This window comes from Poecile atricapillus, chromosome 11 (assembly GCF_030490865.1).
Source record: "Poecile atricapillus isolate bPoeAtr1 chromosome 11, bPoeAtr1.hap1, whole genome shotgun sequence".
NCBI classification, from domain to species: Eukaryota; Metazoa; Chordata; class Aves; order Passeriformes; family Paridae; genus Poecile; species Poecile atricapillus.
In genome coordinates this window covers 9,619,970-9,643,803 of record NC_081259.1, presented here as the reverse complement: position 1 = coordinate 9,643,803, position 23,834 = coordinate 9,619,970, and the positions used below count along the sequence as shown (strand labels likewise).

The following is a 23,834-nucleotide window of genomic DNA, read 5'->3' as shown; positions in this document are numbered from 1 at the left end:
TGACCAAATCTCTCTCGTGGGGGCAGCTGAGCACCTTGAGTTGAGAACGTTTTGCCCTTGTAAAAACAGTCTAAAATGTCCTCAAAAACAGACAAAAACATGAGGAGAGTGAATAAGCTCAGTAAGATAGAAGTGAAATTAGGTAATACTTTCACAGGATGGCACCACTCTGTCAAATCAACTTTTCCCGTGGATTTAAAAGACAGTCCCCATGTCACCACTTCATTAGAAGTTTTTCTGGATTTTTCTATGTGAGAAGAGTCCTAGGAGTGAGGAGCTGAGACAAGAGACTGAGCTAAACACAGCCTCACAACCGAGAGCTGGTTCAGGCCCCATGGCAGCTCTGGCGGCCGAGGGAGAGGAGCTCGGGGCAGTCTCAGGCACTGCAGTGGGAAAGGAAGCACAAGGAGCTGTTTCTGAAAAAGGCAGCCACACCACAAGGCCAAATTCTAATCACAGCATAACTTGTGGGATGAAAATCTCTCCTCGTGCATGTCACTTACCCTACGGGGCCCCTTAAGGCAACTCTTGTTAATGGCGCTGTCAAAATAATTATGAAGAGAGCAGAATGTGTGTGTGTGAGTGTGAGTGAGCACACACACTCGAGTGCTACTCTAAAGAGAAAGCACTGGACAGTAAAACTTCGTTTTGCCATTCAGCAGTGTGGCTGTAGATAGACTGGCTTATGCTGCAATTAATCTCACTTGTTAACAACAGGTAAGTGCTGACAGACAGCTCGGTCCACCTCAGGGACATGGGCAGATCCTCTTTTACCATTTGGTTTGGAAATGAAAACAAGAAATACAAATTGAGGAAGGAAAAACATCATGTTACCATTATTTTAGAGTTGTTATTTACTTTTGATTCTGAAACAGACTGAGATGCTACAGTTCCCACAGCATAATTGCCCTAGCCTGCATAGGTCAGAAACATTTTGCTGGTTTTAAGCAGCGTATCTATCACAAGATATTAAAGTACTGCCCCTTTTTAATAAATTTACAGGAAAAATCGTTCTTATTAGTGTATTTCAAAAATGAGTAACAGATTGCTGCATATTAATGAGAAAAACTGGTCAGACTTTAGGGGTAAAGATAAGTCACTGGACAGAAATGGTGTGAAATTTTATGCAATACAGCACTAGATGCTACTTAATCTAACAAATAAATTGTGCACATATTACTTACCCATACTGACATGCTAAGCATGCTATATTAAATGCTGAAGCTACAGATCTAGCCATGAGCTGAAATTGAATTAAATATTTAACTCCAATCCCTATGTCAGCAAGAAATAAGTGTTATTAACACAAATGCACAAGTATCAGAGAAATGAGGATTATTAGAATATAACATTGCAAGGACATTAAAATAAGCTTTTTAACCCTTTACCTATTTTATAAAATGGTGCATGTGTGAAATGTAGATGAGTTAATGTTTTAAAGATAATCCTAAATTTTTCAGCTCCTCGCACTGCTGCTTAACTCTCAAAGCTATAAAATATACATGCTTAAAATCTCTTCCTTTTTTCTGTTATGGAGTGAAGACACGGATTAAAGAATAATAGTGAAATAACAGCTCTCTGAAATATTTAGTGTTACACAATTGCATTTAATGCAATTTCATAAATTTTAAACCCAAACACTATTTGTACACATACACACGATACTATCTATGGTGCTACAATTATGCAATATTTTACGCAACAGTGTGGTTCCATTGGTAATTTCACAATTTAAAACACAATATTCGTTTTTACTGAACACAGGTGAGGAAATTTTCACCTGGCTTTCAGGCATCAGCTACTACATGAAAAAATACTTATTTCTCATTGATGATCCTCTATATTTGAAATCTGAAGTAAAAAATAGCATTTTTCTTTTCTCTATTTTTTTTCTCTTTGTTTAAATTCTATAATGGTTTTAAAGTGTGGAATGAAATATTGTTCTTTATACTAAAATGACTGAAGTCTGTTAAAAACTGCCACTGGCCCTCATTCGCTCAATAATACTTTTTTTTTTTTAGTCTGAACACGGAAATTTCAATCTCTAGGATTTTTTAAACAAAACAATAAGAAATAAAAACTAAAAAGAAGACCGGCAATGACACTTGCTGCAAAACTCAACGGTAGCATCTGCTAGGACAAAACCTGTTGGCTTCCAGCACACAGGAACTGTGAGCGTTCCTGCACCACTGAAACCAGAAAGGACAGGAGATGACCCAGAGGGAAAAAACCCAGTTTTTCTTCCTTACTTTTGGTGGATATTTTACAGAATAATGAATTCAAGATCTGTACCTAAACTCCAGCTCAAATCTGCATGAAAAATGTATACTAGATGCCAAATCATCCCAAAATGCTTTTGGAACACACATCTGTAACAAAAGCTGTAATCTAAAATGAAAAAAGAACATTTCTGTTTTTATCAGAGGTGTATTTAGCATCATCGTAATGAAGTCCTTATTACTGCAAATAATTCACTGGCTTGTTGGACTGGAAATGGAATGACACGCTCAATATGTAGGAACAGATCTTTTAACAGTATCACGAACAGACACGGAAGCTGGAAGTCAAGACATTTGGTATCAAAAGCCAAACCTCGCTGCAGCCTCAGAAGGCAGAAGTTCAAGTAAAAGCCCATGAAGTGACCCTATATTTGTAATAATTTTTCCTATTTCTGTGAAAATTTAGCTCTTCAGAATGTTTGTATATGTTTGCAGATACCATTATTCTTAGAATTCTGAATAGGTTATAGCTGATCCAGTAGTTTAAAGAATAAACAGAATAACTACATTTAAGAAATCAATCAAGCAAAAATCCATATGCATATTAAGTATAACAAAAATGTATTTTCCATAAGATTTTTTACTTTCTTATGTGTTGACTTATTGTTAAAAGTCTGATGGAGCTGCAAACTGCTCAAAATTCTAGCGCTTAATTCAAACAGAATTGCACAATTATACTGATTATTAAAAAACCCCACTATCAATACTATTCACATAATGGTAAATCTAGTTGAATACGCGATATGTTCTTCAGAAGTCCGTATTTTTCCCTTTTCTGTAAAAGGAGCAATCAGAAAGGTATTCTTCAGTGTATATTGTTCTAAGCACTAGAACAAAGCAAACCAACACACACTGTTGTTAGTAGTTAAAATAATGGTGGACCCACTTTGCCCCATGACCTGGAGTGGAGTGAGACTCCCCCACCTCCCACTCCTCCTGCACTGAGAGCTGAGCCACAGTTTCCCTGTTTTAAAAGCAAAGGACAGAAACAGAGACTCTTGTCTAACATAACGCTTGCATATCTTACAACAAACTGCACTTATTTTCCAAAAACATGTTAAAAATAGAAGCATATGATCTTTTCCCACCTAGAATTGTATCCTTACAATTAAAGACTATTAGCTGGCATCCCTTTTAACCGTCAAACTCAGACAGTGGCAGTTCTATAGCCACAAAGAGAAGCAGTAAATGAGAAGAACATGTTACTACACTGCATTTGAGAAAGTTTGGCTCCAAGCTATGCACTGATTAATATCAGATCTCCTTCTTTACTTGCCTCTTGACAATCTTGTCACATCTGGCTGACAAATCCTTACAAGCTTATCCAAACCAAGGCAGCCCAGATCATGCTCCGGGAGTAGCTTGAAGGAAGCGGCAACACCAGCCATGTGTACTGATGTGCCATCATGAAACTAATGAAGCTGACTTCACTTGCAGACTGCAGGAACACGAAGAAACACAACATGCCCCAAGGTTTTGCAACATAACGCAGAGTTAGCTCACCAAAAGATAAGACAAACAATCGGCTCCCGAGGTTCAAGAAGCCAAGTAGTTACATGAATTACAAAAATTTATATGGAATTGCTTGAACAGCAATCTCAACTAAATGAGCACAATAAAATCCAACTTCGGATCAGATGTGAAAATTGACTGTTAAATGCCTTTCAAACAATGGTTTGTTTTAAATTAAAACAAAACTAGTCTGTTTTATTTTCTCTCTCCCACATCCCCAAAATATCAGAATGTTGCCTGGCTCCCAGGTTATTCAAACTGAAAAATATATAAAGAAGAAAAAAAAAGAAAAGAAAGAAAAAAAAAATAGTGTCACTTTTTATCCGTAGGATTTTACTGAAGGATAAACCACAGCCTGTGTATATCAGTAGTCCTCCCCTGGGTTAGTGATCTGCCCTCTCCTCATTTTTAAACCAAGAATTCGTTACACAGAGGACTGGAAGTATTTGACCAATTAATAAACCAGAAAGTAAAATGCTGTATCTTAAACACATCTAACAAAACCTCATTATGTATGAACTGACAATTAAACCATGTTTATTTTTCTATGTGATGAAAAAAAACCAAATAAATAAGTTAAATGCATCACAATACAAGACACTTAATTAGCACAATATATTTAAAAACCCAGACCCCCCCCCATACACACACACACTCATACTTAAACCCACCCACCTCCTTCCCCCTTCCCCCCCCCGCCCCAAAATACAAACAGACTGATCCTAAGAAAAGAATTGCTGGCCTTATTTTCTGGGTGCTAAACAGTCAAAAATAAATTGTATATAAAGGGCATACATTACACTCCACTTTAGTGGTAATTTCTAAAGAACGTGGTAGTGAAATTACATTGTTGTCTGCTCTCTAGTGCATTTATACATCATGATAATGATAATGTATCTGGTTAAAGCACTTGACTCAAAACACATCTGAGTCACAAATCACAGATTTTACTGCTATTAATGTATATTGAGGACTTGTACAATTAAACATTGTCAAGTATTTACGATTTACATGCTACTACTTCAATTGGAAAACAATTACACAAGTGATGGCTCTGCTTATTATAATCAGGCTGTAATTCTGCATTACTTACTGTAGAACAGGAAAGTCACACAGTTGTTTACAGTGCACAGCAGAAAAAAACCCCAGATTTTTACAGAAACTAGTTTTTTACTTTTACAGTATATTTTCATAATTAAGAAATGGAGAGCACAGCTCCCTACAGCTCTCATCTCCATTGTTCATTACCCAAAACAACACCATTGCAACATTTTTTTATATCTCCACAGTGCATAGCCACAAGAAAAAGTTGCACAGTAAAAACATACATTCATATAGAACTGCAAAGAACTTTCCTTACCTCAGACATTCTTACTGTGCTTATGTTTCCAGAGCTATAAAACAGTTTCCCATTCCCTCAGTGAGTTGTACAAAGAAGTACTGGAAACACTCCTGCCTGTACAAGTACTAAGGCAGAAGAACCATCACACGCCTCTTTACTCTTGTCTGACTCTGAGCACCTCAAGGTCTGATGTATGCTCAGGCTGTGCACAGGGGAGTGAAATAAGATCCTCCCCCTTGGTGTTCTCCAGACCTACAGTACGAAGTTGTGTCTGCCTCTCACCTCTGCAGCCAGCTCTCACCTCGCTGCCCCGGAGTGCTGTGCTCCAGCGCGCTCCTCCAGTCGCAGGGCAGTCCCCTCACAGCTGGCTTGAAGAGGGCATGACACTCATCTTTCACAGAGATTTGATCAAAAGGAGCCACGGAGGCTTGAGGCGCTCCTAATGCAGTGCGAGGAGATTCTACCTCTGCTCTGGCAGCCTAAGTAATGCATTAAATCAATGCAGCTGACCTAGGGCCTATTACTATTTTTTTCTTCTTCTTCTCAGAGTGTACAACTATCTGCAAATAAGCTATGAGCTACTTATGAGTAAAATTACTTGTTTTTAGCATCAGTGTTGTTTTTCAAATTGCAGCTGCTGCGTTTTTTTTTTTTTTCTTTTTAACATTTGCAGGTCTCAAAGGTTCAGTGAGTGGGGTGTGTATTTTTTAAAGTTAAAACATTTCCCCTTATCAACTGAGTTCTGAGTTAGGGCTGAAATTTATTCCTTTTTATGAAGTTGAAGCTTCCTATTAACAGCAGTACAGGTCATAAAGACAGGAGAAGAATTACTTTCTAGTAATTGGGCCAAAATCTGGTTTCAGTTATTCAGGTGTTGGGTTGCATTCATGAGCTAGAGCAGAATTTTTGTCATAGTCCTTTCTCACCTATTAAAAAACCCAAAAAACCCCCCCAGGACAAAACACTTCTCTCCTTTTAATTCCTGTAGATAATTTCTTTGCACTCCCCTAACTCAGGAATACACTATAGACTAAAGACATGAGCAAGTTGCACTGAATTCAGAGGGAATCCCTGTAGGAACATACCAGGACAACATCTGACAATGCTGATGAATACCTGTAATCCCATAGGAAAGGCAGCAGGAAATAAGATGGCTGTAGGGAGAAGGCAGCTAACATATTATTATTGTTGGTTTATTAGTTGTCTTCCACTAATCCTGTTTACTATTCACTTGATAAATGCACAAGGCTTAAGGAGAACCTAATTCACACTTAGCTAAATACATAGTTAATGTTAAATGTGTGGCAGTAATTGGAATCAGACCAGGGTAAGGACAACATGATCCCAGAACCTCATCCTACAGAGCATGACAGGAAGCATATACTTTCCTAAATCCTTAGGTTTCTCCACTCTATACCTTATTTCTCCTGCTAAACTATTGAACAAGAGGGAAAAAAAGAAAGGGGGATGGAGTTTCCTAGAATGGTCAGACAGATCCTTCTGGCAAAAAGCACTCAAGTGTGGCAAGAGTCAGCCACTGGTCCATTCCCAACAGAGCGCCACATGGAGGCCCCAGTGCCACCTCTGGGCCTAGCAAGATGCCCCAGGCACTTCTCTCTTGGGGACACAGGGCAGGACACATGGATTATCACCAGCCTTGTAAACTGTGGGAAAAGTGCCCAGCCAAAACCACGTTATTTGAACTGATTCTTAACAGCAAAGTTTTAAAAGCATCTACTCTGTGATGGGCACAAAACCTAGCTGCTCGCTCAAGATGTTAACTCAAAGCCAAAGGCACACCTTGTTACTAAAATTGTATTTCCTTCTTAATGAATCAAGCAGTGATGTTAACTAAAAAGGACTCAACATGATTGAGAATTCTGCAACAAAGGTGAGAAGAGTAGCTTAACATTACATAAACTGCCAGAAGCTCTGAATTGACTTCAAAATGATAAGTGACTAAAACTTAGATGTGTGGAGAGCTGCTCTCCCCTCTAGCGAGTTCCCAAGAAAAACCTATTTACTAGCTATGTGCCATTTGCCTGGATGATGATAATTCTTATTAAATGGGCTAGCAATCCATAGCAAACAATTTATGACAAATTTACTGTTTTCTTAATTAATTATCTACTAACAGTCTTTTATTTTAAGCATTGTTTTCATTATTCAAGCTTTTTCAATGAATATTTAATGGGAGCACATTCATGCTCTTTTTAAACTGCTCACTACTTCTGATTAGTAATTTTTCAGTGTTTTACTACCTGTGTGACTTTTAGCAGAATCCAGTGATCCCTAGCATAATGTGACATGTGCAAGGCACCGGTTTTATCTGCAGGTCAACTTCTAAAGGAATACTGGTACATTACCAGTGTTTTTTAGTAATTTCAGCTGATTCATAGTTCAAGCTTACTTGTACAGAGCAGTTATCAAGATGTACTTTAAGAATGACCAAAATGGAAAGCAGAGGGTGACTTCCCTAAATCTTCTTCAGCTTCCTGAAAAACCAGCTTCTTGTGAAAAGAAACAGACGTTGGGACAGGGCACCAGCCTTGAGACAGAGGTCCTGGACTTCGCTTGGGGCTCTGCCACTGAAGTGCTATTTGATCTCAGGCAAGTTATTTAAATTGATTTATATTTCCTTGCTTCTGAATTACTGTTTTTTTGGTTTTAAATCTATGTAAATTGTAAGCACTTTGTGGCAACTATAGCATCTCATTATGTTCTTCTCAGGGACCGTGCTGAGGGCAAAGGAAAAGGGTCCCCAGGTCTGAACTCCACATATGTCATAACAAATGCCAAAAACCACAGTGTAAAAAGGCAGCCCAAGGAAAGCAGCTTTCTCCTCCCACCTGCCCCAGCCTGTTCCTTCTTCTCCATGTCCCAGCCTGTGTGCTCAGAGCAGCATGAATGTAGTGGGATGACTGTGAAGTGCTAAAGCTTCTTAACCAAATGCAGGAGGAGGTACTCATGGTTTTTAGAAGAGTTCCAACACATGGAACTGACTATAAACGAAAAGCTGCTGCTCTTAACCGATTTTATTATCTAGGGTACTTTAAAAATGGGTATTAAATGTAGGGAATCACTACAAACAAAACTGAGTCACACACAAAGTGCAATACAATCCCCAAGAAAAGATTTCTCCTGACTCTTAAATTTCAATCATGAATTGAATTTTGGTGTTTGATTCAAAAAAATCATTCTAAGGAGAGTATCAGGAAAATTACCAAGCACTGACTTGAACACTGGGAGTAGGTTTGTTGTGCCACTGCGTTCTCTAGGCAAATAGGCATGTAAATTCTAAATTCCCCAACCACATGCTGCTGCCTCATGCTGTTCCTCCCAGAGCTTGCTGCCCAATGGCCTTAACCTCCATGTCCTGCCTGCTTGGCCTAAATTCCAATCACATAATACACTATGTCCCTCTTACTTAAATCAGTGCTGGCAAAGATCTTAGCACTAATTTAATGCTTTGCTCACTTGCCTTGGAGAGGCATGTGGATTAAATATTTCTCAGAAGAAATGTGAAGCCCCATGATCATACCACTGGGCTCCAGGTCACTTTTCAGGGAGAAAAGCCAACAGGAGTAGGAATTGCTGTCCAGGACTACAGGGACACGAGATTTTGTGGAAGTAGGAGAGGAAAGAAGAAACAGACTTTGAAAATGAGGAGAACTGATAACCTGTCAGCAAGACAAAGAATTGTGGGTTTCAAACAACTTACAAGAAGTTCAATGTTTTTTAAAATCCAACAAACCCATGCACATGAAGATGAAAAGAGATTTAAAGAGTGTGCTGCAGCACAGGTTTTGAGCACTAGTCAAACTACAAACAAGCCTGCTCAAGGCATAAAGCACTTGATAAAGTTTCTTAAGATATGTGGAAGGACAGTTAGGGCACTCCAGTTCTCACTATGCAACAGAGAAACAGATTTCTTGCTCAGTATTTTCACACAGGCTGATTTTGTAAGGTAGCCTAAGCTATAAAGTGTCCAAAACTGTTTTCTGCTAACAGTTTAACTGAAGCTTAAATGTTTAGCTCATCTTGATGCTTCTATCCCCTTTAGGGTAATTAGACAAGCTCAACCCAGCAAGATAAGTTTATTGAATACTCTCTGCATTTGCACCTCTGCTTCAGCAAAATTTCATCTGTTCATTCCATTACTTTTCTGTAGCCCAAAACAGTAGTGAAGTCATTACAAAATGCTAACATTTAAAATAGTGTATATGGCAAACCCAGAGACACACCACCAACACCAGTACCACTGACCCATCCCTGTGAAATGGTGCCTCTCCACTGGCTGCCACTAAGATCAAGAAACTGCAATTAACAATTAGGACTGGAGAGTAAGTTTCTTTTTGACTCTTATTAATGGCTGCTTTATGTCACAGTGTATTTTCCTCTGAAAAATTTGATTATGTAATCCTCTTTGCATCTAATAAAGTTTGGTGGTTTTAATTTACAGCCTTTTTCAAGGCAAATCTCTCAGCACTAATAGTAGCATATTTATACAATGTGGCGTAATTATGCATCACACAACAAAAGCTTTTTAGTATACTGGTGTTAAAGCATATAGCTTTAAACCATGGAACATAATAAACCAAAGGACTTGGTTTAGACTCCTCTGAGCTAATCAGTACATTTGTTCATGTCATATCTTATTATTATTTACTACTTGAGATAGTCCTGCTGATGATCCTCCTACCAAAGTCTTCTCCCACATCCAATTATTTCTGTAGTTGTGTATTTTGATTCTCCAATTTGTATTATTCACTCTTTGTATAAATATTTTTGGAGGTATCTCAAGATCACCAGAATCATACACTGAAGCACTTCACCCACTGACAGCATTAACCTTGAAGTATTACTCTATTCCACTCTTTCACTTTCTGGTGTTCCAGTTTCTTCCCTTTGATGCTGCTTTGCACTGAACAAAAGACATTTAGCAGACACTTGATGACAAACAAGTACAGCATTTTATTGCTCCTAATGAAAGCATATCCACATATGCCACAGTGGTGTGTTCACTCAATTCTGTCATAACCGGGCCTTTCTGTTGAATGCTTCCAATTTCATTCTAGGACCTGAAAGCATTTATAAAGTCTCCAAATTAGGTTTATTAGATCATTTTGGAGAGTCTGCATTAAAGGACTCTTTCTTGTTCCTTCCTTCCACTGCCCCCCACTCTGGGCTGAGACAGAAAATAGGCTTAACTACTCATTCTGTTCTCTAGCTTTCTAAATATTTTTACCTGCTGTGAAGTATGCAGCTTCTGTCTAAATGGGTGGCATAAGACTGCATCATTTTTCCATATAAAATGTCATATACATGTACGAGATACCCACCCAGCTACAGATAGGGCTATAAAGAGTGAGATGGGAATGCTGCAGCAAGAACACTCCAAAGGTTCCTGGCAGCTCTGCCCATCTTTTTTTTTTTTTTTTTCCAATGATCAGTCTAGATTGGGATGGGTTTGCATGAAAGTGCTAGCAAAAAACAAGAACTTGTGAAGTTGAATTCTTTGAGAACTTCCCAAAGATGAGAAAGGTGTTAGCAAGTGAAATGCAATTTTCTAATTTTATCTAATAACCAAACAAAAACTGGAGTTGGAGTCTTTCATTGTCAGGGATTAAGGTGGGTGCTCTATCAGCTACACATGTCCCTTTCTGCACAAATCTACCAACTGCCCTCTGATCTTGCAAGTCTTGTGAGAAGTTTAAAACATTTAATTGCTAACTCTGTTATTAAGGAATCTACCCTGTCAAACTGCAGATCCTAACAATATTAAGTCTCTTAAAGCAAATCAGTTTTGATACTGATGTTTCTCAGAGGTGCAGCATTTAATCCTCAAATTACAACACAAGTTTTAACAGGCAGTTTCTGCCTGTCACCAAGATTTAGTATTGACAAAAAAATTCAAACCCCTTTCTAACACTAATGGTTTATCAAAAGAATACCAGTAATTTCAGTCAAACCATTCTGATGAACCAGGCAGAAATACAATGGGGAGACAGACATGTTTATGCTATCTGATTGAAAGGGCTGAGACAGAATTCCAGAGACTTGGTGTTGTCATAAGAGGAACAGTCAGGAACCATGATTGTGCCCTGAGGCCAAAGGGTGTGACATTGGGCCAGAGGTGTGTCAAAGTCAGAATAAAATGCCTGCCATAAAACTGGTAGCCACTCACATTCACATGGTTAAAGACAGTTGGCAATGTAACACCTGAAACAGTAATGTTCTTTGTTCTTTCTTTCCCAAAAGATGATGAATCCTACCAATACACGAGATCCTTCACCTATTCTATGGAGATACATATTTACTTTCAAAGCCTCCAGCCTCTTCCTTCCTTTTGGTTATGGCTTTGTTTTTTATTTTCTCCTCTTTTTTCTGTCCTTGTTCTGTAATACCAGGTAGTGGTTTTTAACCGTTTAAACCACGGCATATAATAACTGATGAGTAACACAGCAGTAATACCAGTGGTGGCAATTTTGTTTGTTTCATGGGAGTGTTAGAGTATTAGAGAGATGACTAGGACATGTCTCAGTGTCAGACTGATAAAATGAAAGATGAATTTTCCCTGCCTACAGCTCTTGCCAAGTTTTAATCATAAACAAACAAGTTACAGGACACATTTTTCCCAGGCAATGAAATAAAAAGCAGTCTATATTTAAACAAATTTTGGATGAAGAATTATTGCAAAAAAAGTTACTAATTTTTCTACTCTAGATTCTTTTGCAAGCTCATCAGCTACAAATTTCTGACCAGTTGAGTTTAACAACCATACTTAAAGTACTGTTGCCTCTATGACAATCAATGCTTGCCATAGAGGCTTATTTACCAGGTCTCCCAACTCTGCTAAAGACTTTTTTTACAGCTTTATGCTTTAACCAAAACTTTAATTCTCAATTCTCTTCTCATCTACATACTCTTTTAATTGATTTGGCAAAAATTTCAGTTCCTATTTTACGGTGCCATTTCCAAGAAAATTTCCTTGAAAGCATTGCCCATCCACCATTAGTAGATTTCTTCAAAGCTGCCTCTTTTACTAACTTAGTCCAGACATGCGCCTGTTCTTTTTATGTCTAGAATGTGTTAAACTTCTGAAGTTTACCCAAGAGTGAAAACAGAAGGCATAGCAATGTCCTGGAGTAGCATCTGACTACCCCCTCCGACCGGGATAGCACATCGATACCAGGACGGTTTGCAGTGAGCTGTTTTTAATGGACAGCTCCCAGGTGACACCAGACACTGCTGCAGCAGCAGCCGCAATATCATACATCCTTGATTGAACTTTGATTAATTTTCCAGACTTTCAGAGCCTGTGGCAAAAGGATCCACAGCGGTAGCTGCAGCCATTAACTCCATCTTTTGTGATTTCTCCTTCTTCATTATGTTTGGGTCATGATTGAACTTTGTTCCAAGTTAGTAGCTTTTGGCTATGGACAAGGGAGATAAGACTTTAGAAATGGAGTGCAGAAGGATAGTATGTGAGAAACTTGCAGTGAAAGCTGCCCGGCTACTTGATGGTAGCTTTAAATATACCTTGATGATGTGAGTGGCATTAACAAAAATGTTGGAACTCTGGCTAACACAAACCATCACTTTATGCAGTCATAGTCCAAATGTCTTCCAACATTCATGCATAGCAGATGCTATTTTATTATGCTGAACAAATTCAAAGTTACTGTATTCACATATTGAATAAAACTACCATTCCTGGTCAAAACTATAACTCTGCAGAAGCACTTGTTAAAATAAATTAACAGTCCTAGTTGCCTCCAAAGATTATTTACAGAGCTTGTTGTTAAATTGTGCAAGCAACCATCCACTACTGGTATGCTCAATAGGAAAATTTTATACCGTACAGTCAACATATTGTCTGTTAGATTATCATATCCTAAAAAACAGCTTAGCAACAGCTATGGCAAATCCTACTGTGGGAAAAACTAAAACTGGTAATATTTAATTGAAAATGTTACACTGAGTTTTTCCCAAAAGATCCTTCAGTGTTTTCTTCACATTTCTGCCTCCTTCATTTTCGGTCACAGAATGTCTAAATACTTTGCTAGCAAAGGGACATTTCAATTCCAAGATCACAAAAAAAGAAGAATTCTCATTTTCCTACTCTTTTTACAGTTATGGCTACATTCAAATCTCCCACTGTGATACATTTTCAGAATCACTTATATCTAGTTTTAGTCCCTGCTGTTGGTATTTGCCAATGATGGTATATAGAAATTGTATGCAAAAGTGGCTGTAGTGATCTACAGAAATTTTTGCCCAAACCTAGAAAAGCCCTTTCAAAGCCCCTTTCAAAGCATGAAAACTGAAACTTACTGATGGGAAAAAATATTAAACTATTAAGGGTGATTCAAAATCCACTATAAATCAAAGATATACATGATGTTTCCATAACATCTGACACAATGGGGCTTTGTCCCTACAAGAAGCCTCTGGGCAGTCCTGTGATATAAGCTATAATAGATTTGTCTCTATGAAGCTTTGAGTTATTGTGGCACCTCCAATAGAGGCAGCGTCTGAAATAATTTAAAACCCGGAAATAAGAGAAACCTTTAAAAAATAAAATACATACATATATATATACATACTCACACACATATATAAATAAATATAACTTTGCTTTGCTTTAAGCTTTGTATTCATTGCCAAGAATAGCTGGCTGAGGAATTGGCATCTGCCGTGAGCTCTCATTTATTTTCCGATGCTGCCTTGCCCCATTGCCCAGGCAGCCTCCGCAGTTCCCCTCCTCTCATCTCCTCACCACTTTGCCTTCCTCTGAACCCAGGATACAGAGCAGACTTCCAGCACAGAGCCCTTCTCTGCTTACAGGCTTTCCAGCCCCTTTCCTCCTTCTGCCAATCCCTGTCTCAGCTTTCTGACAGGAGACTGTATAGAAAAAACAGAACCTCTCCTACCTGGTATTTAGGCAGCATTAACAACAGACTTGCCTACTAGAAATTATCAGCTTAAATGTGTTCAGACTGGAGCTAAACTGTCAGCTCAAGCTGTATCTATTTGGGTGATCTGAACACTAGACTTGGTTAAGTGGCTGGGATACCACAGACAGCTAGCAACTTTGGGAAGTAAATAACTTGTGGGAATATTTGAGTGTTGCAACAGAGAGAAGCGATTGAAGAAACACAAAGCTGATGTGAATTATGTATTGTATTGGCTACCAAGTCCCTTAAATTTTATCACTGATGCCTCTTGAAATGCACTTGAGCAAGCACAAGCCTATTTTAGGGTGAAACCAGAGCTGCCCTGTTAATAATTCTGAAGCTCTGGACTGGTTATCTGGGCTTTCCCTCCATTAATACAGTGGTTTAAAATAATAGGGAAGCATGAAAAGTGGAAAAGAAGAAAAGTGCTCCAAGACCAACCACTTTTTAGTGCACGTTTGGGAACTGCTTGGAGGAGTGCCAGGGCTAGAACAAGGTGCGAAATCATACAATTATAAGAAGGGTGGCAGGTGTAAAACAGAAGTCTCTTATGGAGCAGGGGTTTGGGGTAAAATATCTGCAGGAAGCTGACTGCCCGACCAACACAGAAGTGATTGAAGGAGGAGGCCCGGCAGGATTACCACAAGGAAGTAACGAGCCTTCAGGTACACTAAACACACACACGGTTTGTGTGACTTTTCACAAACCTCCTTTGCTCTTTTATGTTGTCCTAGTGTTAAAATAAACCATACAGTGGTGGTGAGAAGGAGCCTGGGGCTCCTACAGAGAAGAGCTGAATGGTCGCTGCCCTATAGCATGTAAAGGCTGCTACCCTGCAACAGCCCTAACAGAGCAGCATGGGGTTAATGGCAGCTCAGGATTACTTTTGATGCCTTTTTCAATGGCTGGGACAGGTGTCCCCTCCTGCTGAGGGTGTCCACAAGCTGAAAGACTTTATCCTGCCTTTGCGCAGCGACTTGTGTCGCTTGCTTGAAGTGAAGCAGGATCAAGCCCTCCAGCAGTAACTGTGAGACATTTTTATTAGTCCAGCCACATGCTTTGCTCCAAAGCCCCTAGCTTGTCATAAATTTTTCTGCATTAAACTCTTCACCCAGATATGGCTCTAACATAAGCTCCTTGTCCAACAGATGATTAAGAGAATATTCTTTTTGAACTGTCTCTTCCACAAACAGGAGATGCAGCTGGCATCCAGCCTCTGACTTCTGATTAAAGGAGCACTAAAACTCCACAGACAAAAACCTGAAGAGGGAAGAAAACTAAATTCGGCCTGAGTATTTAGTGCTACTTTCTTCTGAAATCTCTCATGCTAAAATGAGGCTGCGGTATTGTCAGCACAACCTCTATTAAAAAACTGTTGCAATTTCAAATAGAAATTAAATACTTGGTGTGATCTTTAATTTTCCCTATAGTAAAGAAAGACTACTAAAGAGGCTCCCTTTTATACTCTGAATACATTCAAATCCTCATTGCTATAAATCTGGTTAGTTCCCAGAAACACAATTTATACCAGATCTGTAATAGACTCCATATACCTCGGACACCATTCTTTTCAAGTCATTTCAACACATTTTATTAAAAAAAAACACTAACAAAACATCACAACCCTCACTGAAAGCATGATCTCCCTTGATCAATAGGGTAAATTTGTGATTTACCCAAATTTATACAATAAACCTGGGACAGAGATAGCCTGTCATTCAGCCAGTTTTGTGGCTTCATCCTCTTCCCAAGAATAGGACTTTTTCCAGAGCTCCATTTTAGGAAGTGAGTGGCAACTGCTGCTTACAAAACCAGCAGAGTACAGGTATATTCCCCATAGCCTTTACAAACTCTTCCTCTATGCACTTGGAAAAAGATGTCTTTGTCCTGAGCCATCATATTATACTGGCTTGTAAAGAGGAATAGAAGAGCCTTCCCAATACATCTATTTTAAAAAATAGGCTTCTTTAGAAAGCTCTAAAAATTTGTTTCTAGCCATAGAAATTTCATATTCTGTTTATCAAGATGCTTTCTCCAAACTACATTACCTGGATGACATTCATTGTGAAGTGTCTGCCTCACAGAATGAGAAACACGTGTTTACAAGGAAGGGGGGATGCAAGCTACTTTCATATCCACATTTTGTGACGTAGACAAGTAGCTGGAAAGTCAGTTTGTGACAATGCCAGTATTTAGAGCTTCTTTAATCTAATAAGGAACTGCTCAATACAGTACAACCATTAGCAATGGAACATGCTGCTTATTTTATGTACCAATTAAAGTGTTGCATCACACCTAGCCAGTTATCATCAGAAAAACTGGCCCAAGGAGTCTATGTAAACAACATTTGTGACCAGGAGTACAGTACAGATACCTGCTTTATTATCTCTCTACTAAATAAATGCAGTTTGAAACAAGTGTTTACCAAAGACCTGCAGTTCTTGCGAATCTCAGGTGTCTAACAACCATACCCAGGACTGGAAATTACCAAGCTCTGAATACTCAGCTGGACTTTGAAATATGACTGACAAATAAATGAGTTGATAAAGTAACAGTGATCATGGGAAAAGAAAGACTTCCATACTAAAGTGCATTTGCTCCTCCTCTCTGAAATCAAAGCCCAAGCATCACTCAAGCACACATGTAGGGAACATGGAGGGGACACTAGGTCCAGCATCCTGCTGTGCTGCCTTAGGCAAAACCGCACCCAATTAGCAAAGCCAGTACCTGGCCCCAGGCAGCTACAGCAGGAGTGATCTCCTAACTTCCCTATCAGTATTTCAGATGAAAAGAAAATTATAATAATTACATTTTTAAGAACAATGAACTAGACTTATATTAACAGCAAAAAGACAAGTTATTTTCCAGTTACAGTTTGTAAAAGGTATTTGAGCACCTCTTCAGCAATTTATTTTGGATCAAACTGCTTCATTTTTGTGAAGAATATTTTATTTCAGATTCAGATGGTTTCTTTAAAGTTAAATTTAAGCATAAACATTGTTAACATTTTTTAAATACGTAATTGACTTGTGTGTCACTTTTAAATTTTTACTTTACAGATGAAACTGCATAAAGGATGCCACTGAACCTGCAATTAAAACCCAACTGGACAAATGTAAACAGTATGAAAAAGATTTTCTCTACTTCTTGCAAAAAGTTCTCCAGCTATTCATACAACAAAATCCACAGGGCCTATGATAGCACAAGGAGGTATTTTAAAATCATGTCTTATTTTAGCTGTTGAGGAAAGGCATCACACAGATATTTTGAGGGGCCTGCAGACAGTGCATGCTTTCCTACCCTGTCCCATCTACCACCCAAATCTTGCCCTGGAGAGGCAACTATAAGAAAAACGTGTTTTCTTTTCACAGCTCACTCAAATCCTTGCTTTCCCTCATCCTGTTGAACACGATTCCATTTATCAGGAAAAAAAAAAAAAATCCAAGAAAAAAGATGCAAGTTTTAGCAATGTGAGAACTACAATGAATCCATATGAGAACTGAACTGAGAATAGCCATCATTACTGAGGTTAGAGCAACTCAGTAATCCATCCCATTTTAGTTGCCTGCATTATGTTTTGCAAAATTCATTCTGCTGTGCAATGATCTCATGTGGAAGAGTGATGAGCCACAGGTTCTCTGTAGGACAACAATGGATTTTATTTGGGGAAGATGTATTTCATCTCTATGTATTGCAACACCAATAGACTATTGGAATAGATGTCTCATGTTTGTACACTTATATAGCCATGCAAGGGATGTTAGGCACTTCTTTTTACACCTGGATTGCCAATGATGTATCAAAAATAAGCAAGAACAACAGGAGGGTGAACTTGAAAGTGAAGCAAGGCAGGTTTTGATGAACCTTTGTGCTTATGCTCACTCATTTTACCATCAGTAAATTACTTCCATCACTTCCATCAGTAACATGGTGAGAGCATAAGCTTTTTAATGTCTGGGGACAGTAACTGACACCGAGTAGAGGAGTACACTGGAAAAGGGACACAAAGCACTGCAGGAAAAGAATTACAATAGTGATGCATTTGACTTGCAGGTTTGCTTAATTTATTTATTTGGGAGGTTTATTACTTGGGGTTGTTTTGGTAGTTCCTGGATGCCTCAGCCCAAGCTCTTTTTGGTGTTATGTATGTGCTAAAACTCATACAGACATGCACACACATTCCCCTTTTAAAATGGATATATGTGCTGCAAAGCACACCCCTGGGCAGCTGTTTGTACCCCAGACGAGCCTGCATTCCTCTGACCTCCCTACTGTGTCTGTCAAAGGCCACTGGAAGGGATGGGCACCTGTTTTCATCTGCAGTGCCACATTAACAGGCAGATAATGTGCAGCCATAGATCCATTCCTCAGTGCCTGACAAAGACAGGGAACTTTATGAAATAATCTGACGGTGAGTCATTTCACGTTAGCTACAAGAGATTGGGGTTTTTGGCTGGAGAAGCATCTGGAGGACTGAGCAGGAACACTGCCTGATATACATATGCACTGCCTATTCTTGGCTTGAGGGTTTATATACAGCAGTGCTCATCTAGAGAGATGCCTGTTCATGGCTAGGGAAGAGACCCTGCCGATTCACCTTGCCTTGGTCACCTCTGTACAAGATTAATGCAGTGCATTCCTCTGAGCTGGGCTGAAAGCAGAGCAGGTGCAGAAAAGCATCTGTTTTCCTCCGGAGCAAAGAGAACCTCTGCAAGCAGGCAACACCTGCACATTGCCCGGTTGCTGGGCTCGGGTGGCTTCCTGGAGCCATTCACTGCGTTACAAAAGTCTCTTCCAAGTCCTGTGTAGTTCTAGACTCACTCCTAAGTGATATCCTTGCACTCAAAGTACTGTCACAGCTATTAAGGTCTGCCAGGAAGCTCTTGCTCTAAGACTGAGGTAAGACCTCCTGGGACTGGCAGGCTCTCAGCTAATAGTCTCAGTCTTTGAAATTCATTCCCTTTGGCAGCTTCCCAAAGCCAGATGCTAATGACCTTAGGCATGATGCAAGACCTTTTTATTGGTGTAATTTAAATTTTTTTTCTTTTTTTTTTTTTTTTTTTTTAGTTTCTGAAGTAGCAGTGAAACCAGACTATCTCCTTTTCTGAGAAAACGTCCATTTTAGCATTGCAAGTAAACACCTAACTTTTGCAGAAACATTATCTGAATCCATCGTACATGTGAAAATGTAACTCACCTCAGCAGCAGTCAACTACAAAACTTTTGGAATGGTTCTCTACATAACAAAGGAAGAATTTTTAATGCAAATTTAAGCTCAAATACCTTTGGACCTATTTCTATTTATTAGACAGTTTTCCAAAGAATTTGGCCTAATGAGCTGAATGCTGACTTTGGATCATATTTCCAACCTTCTGCCAGGCAATTATGTGACTACAGGCAGGGATACCTCTCTCCACCCTACTGCCTGTGTGGGGATCTGCCCTATTGCAGAATCAAGAAATACCTTGGGCTGCACTAAGGGCTGTTTCAGAGCCAGCTAGCCTCATGCTGTTGTGCCATTACTTAACTGCTTGTAAAGTTTTGAAAACCATACATTGAAATGAACGCAACTTGAGTAAGCTTTTTTTAGGACAACAGTTTCCTGACTTCTTTAACAATTAGTAAGCATCAGCAGCGGATATTCTGAAAGTTTATTCTGTCCAGGCTTCCTCTATCTGCAGGGCAGAGGGAGAGGCTCCTTCTGTGGGTGTTTCAAAGCAGGAGCCTAAAGCAGATATTCTGCCTAGTTGTGCACAGGACTCTACAGAAATGTTGATACAGGGGGCCTAGGAAGATTAGCTTCAGTAAGCATCATCTTTTCTCCCTTCCTTCTCTCTTGCCTCCAGACATACTGAAGAAAACACTACCAGATCAAGATAATAGCATAAAACTTCCGATTTCTTAGTTTAAATTCCCTTTCAAACTTACTTAAATTTAGCTCCTAGTATGTTATCAGCACTAAAAGTGGCAATAGTGACTGTGTGACTACACAAAGACACAATAAATAATAAGACAGTGTTATTTTGTGGTAAATAAATTTTAGTTTGAGACTTAAATCTTAACTATTTTTTTGGATGGGTATTTTATAACAAGTCCAGAAATGCTACAAACATTTGAAATTCTAAGGCTCGCTTTGCATTTCAATAAACTGCCACAAATGTAAGAAAAGCATTTGTAACTCACAAGAAAATAGACACAATAAACAGGTTTTTTCCTCCTACTGCAGGAAACCTCAGCTTCTAAACAGACCAGCCTCCAAGCTAATGTACAACAGACAATGAAAGACTCATCTATGTGTAGAACAGCTCTGCAATTTTAATCAGAAACAAATTCAGTCATTTTCCTTTTAGTTTAAAGCTGGAGAGCAGCAAATTGTTATTTTTGGGGTGCTTCTACATCTCAGCATTAGGCCATCAGTGCACAAACCCTCAGTGGCAGAGTTACAAAGACGCTGCAGCACTAATAGGTGAGCACAAAAAGGAATGCTGCACACCACTCCTGCAATCAGGAAATCACTTTCAAGACCAAACGAGAGGAAGTAAAATATGTTTACAAATCTTCATCTTTAGAGATTTGAGCCTATTGACAAATGCGTATTTTTTTTTGAATGGGGAAATTACTCATTCAGCAACTTCTCTCTAAAATTCAGTGGGCTGCAGCTGTTCATCTCCACCAGGAACCTACACAGGTATCAACACGGAGCTCCAGTTAAAGGTTTGGAAAAACAGCCACCACATTAGCTGTTATCTGGAAATGAGGTAAGATCACGAGCTCTGCAGCTGGAGCCAAAGGATGGAGCCTCCCGCCGCATTCCAGTGGCAAGCTCCTGATCTCTGTGCATTAAAGAAATGTAACCTCAGCTGAACACTGGGGTTATGCTGTACTTCCTGTACTTGACTATGAGAAGTACCCAGCACAGTTTGCCACACTAATGGTATTTAAGCTCTTTGCAGAGGTTGGTCCCCAAAGACATGACCGGGGACTTTTCCCACCCTGCTTTTATGCTGGCTGGAGGAGCTGGTGTTGCAGAGGAAGGCAAGCACTCGCTGTTAAATATTCTCTCCCTGACAGGCACTGCTGCAGCACTCAGTAGGATTCTGATCAGTCATACCGCTTTTAGAGTTCAGTTGTGGATACTTTCAGAGTATTTCTAATGATCTATTATTAATTGCCAAGAATTACATTCCAGTCTTAAATTCAGAGAATGTGCAACTTTCAGCTGTCAAGGACAGTAATTCAGTACTTAAATTCTGTCAAAAACTGTAAGTGGACTGATTTATACTAATTTGAACAAGCTTGTTCATCTAGATGAAATAATGAAACAAAAGCAGGGAAAAGGCATTTGAGTAACTGGTGTCACTAAACCAGCATACAAGTGATTAACTCAATGAAGTATGCTGGTGTCAGTATTTCAGTGAGAAGTGAGGACTACAAGCTGACCACAAAGTGTAAAGAAAATTTATTTAGAAAAGGTCAAATAAAAGGAAAAATTCCGATTTACTAGCCAGATGCTTAGTACACCTAAGAATGGTATAACACTACTAAAGTTAGTTAAACCATGACATTTCCCACTGAGTAGAGGTTTTGCCCCGTGTTTGTGCAAAAGAAACTGATGTTAACTAATTTGTAAAGTAAAAACCTGGCAGATCTGCAAAACACTCTGTTGCTTGACTCTTTGGTTAGGGTATGTATTCCATGGCTGCATAAAGAAAAGGAGAAAAAAAAAGGAAAGCAAAAAAAAAAAAAAGAGGACTGGAAAATCCACCTGGATGCTATCAGTCTTGCCCAAGTAAACAGTACTGACATTAGTGCTAGCCTGCTGAGTGGTACAGGTTAGAAAGGGTCACAAAGGCAAAATGGTGACCAAACGTGCCTTGAGGTAGAGATGCTCTGGAATCTGTCACAAAAGGAGAGAGCTGAAAGCTCATTTTATCTAGAAGTCATTTCATTTTAGAGTTCAAAACAATTAAAAGACATTGAAAGAGTTGTACAAACATGGATTACAGCAAGACAGAAACAATCTCCTTTTTCATATAAACATGCCCTCAACTACACACATACAGTGTGATGTGTATTGTTCTTGAGATAACAGTGCAGCACACCATAAAATGACAAGGGAATGTGTAAGAAGGATAGCAAAAAAAAAAATCATAAATAGTTTTCCTCATAATATTAAACAAATACTGATACCCATAACATAACTAAAAATTTTTTGTCTAAAGGAAAGAAAGCAAGCAAATGCCAAAGAATTTAGTCGTGATGTCCCAATACCTAAATGAAGTTTTTTGCTGAAGTCCTTTGAGATAAACTTTCTTTTGCCACTCAACTTGTTAAGTTGCACCTAAATTTCCAAACTAGAGAAATATCTGTTAGTATATTATAATCACTTATCTGTTAGCATAAAATAATCACCGAGTTGTAATACTTTTTTTCATGAGGATTTTTTTCATGTAGCTTTACATTCACTTGAAAACCTTAAGGGAAACAACCTACAATAATTACTTGAATTTTCTAGTTTTTCTTTCTCTTTTGTCTACAAAAGCAACCTTGAAATCACATCTGGAAGTCCCATCTCCCAAAAAATAAATTTTACCAGTAATATTTTCGTAAGAAAAGCTACATAAATGAAGGATTTTTTTAAGGTCACTTCCAGTTATCTCTCAATGTTTTAGTCCATACCAAGGAAGAAGAACAAAGCATGAAAGATACTTGCACATGGCATTAAGCAACAAGACCCAGTCTTCACCAGATTTTGACAACTGTACAAGTCTACAACCAGGCTGAGAGTCTATGGCCCACTCAGAAATGAAATGGTTAAGAAATCTTAAACACTGATCCTTTTCCAGGCATGTTCAAATAGCACAGGGAAAAAAAAGCCGCAACAGTAAAGTGAAGTTCTGAACTAATTTTACTTCTCCTACAGCATGCCAGGAAGCGTATTACATGCCATTGGCGAGATACCAAACCTGTGACTCTGGGGGGATGACTGAAGGAATCCTCACAATTCTACATCTTGGAAATAAATTCTGTGCTAGAAGGAAAAGCTCTGTAACACAAGCCATCTAGTACCCTTTGCCTTCTTTTTATGAAAAGGGAGAGGAGAGAGAGAGAGGCTGCTTCCTCAAGTCTAGACCAAGACACGGTGGGCCAAAACCAGCTTGGGGTAAGAGCAGCAGAAAGAGCAACTCAGCTGGTGCTTTTCTCTCCCTGTTGCATCTCTGCTGAACAGGGCATTTCCCTAAGTCTCAGTATCAATCTCAGTTATCTCAGATGCATATCAGGAAGCTTATTATAGTAAGTGGGAGTGTCATCTGGCCCATTAATTGTGGGAGAATAGCACCTAATTGTATTGTAAATGCTAAAGGTTATGCTGAAGCCACTATATTGCACTGAACTCTGCTCTCAGCTATTGCATGATTCCTCCTTTAAAATATAATTTGTAATGTGTCTTAAGCAAAACCCAGAACTATGCTCAAAATTTTAAATCAACTATTTTATTTAACTTTCAATTAAGTAAATAAAAGCTCAATTGAAATCAACCTTGTATCATATTCTGAGAATCCAAATGAGAAGCAATTACTGCTTCAGGATTAGATTACCAAAAGGATAGCTCAGTAATTCTTAGAGAAACACTTTCATTAAGTAGCAGAGAAAAATTCAAATACAGGTAAGACGCATATCCAGACAGGTAAATACTGTCATTCCCAGTGCCCCAGTAAGCTGTCCTAACTCTTCTTTATC

General features: G+C 38.9%; 1 protein-coding gene across 1 annotated transcript in view; it reads right to left on the bottom strand.

Annotated features, from left to right (window-relative positions):
- BNC1 (basonuclin zinc finger protein 1) overlaps positions 1–23,834 on the bottom strand; it is a 71,962-nt gene that overhangs the window by 13,221 nt on the left and 34,907 nt on the right. The window contains exon 2 of the mRNA XM_058847030.1: positions 5,435–5,612. Within this exon, the coding sequence (XP_058703013.1) occupies positions 5,435–5,612 (178 nt within the window). The remainder of the gene's footprint in view (positions 1–5,434; positions 5,613–23,834) is intronic.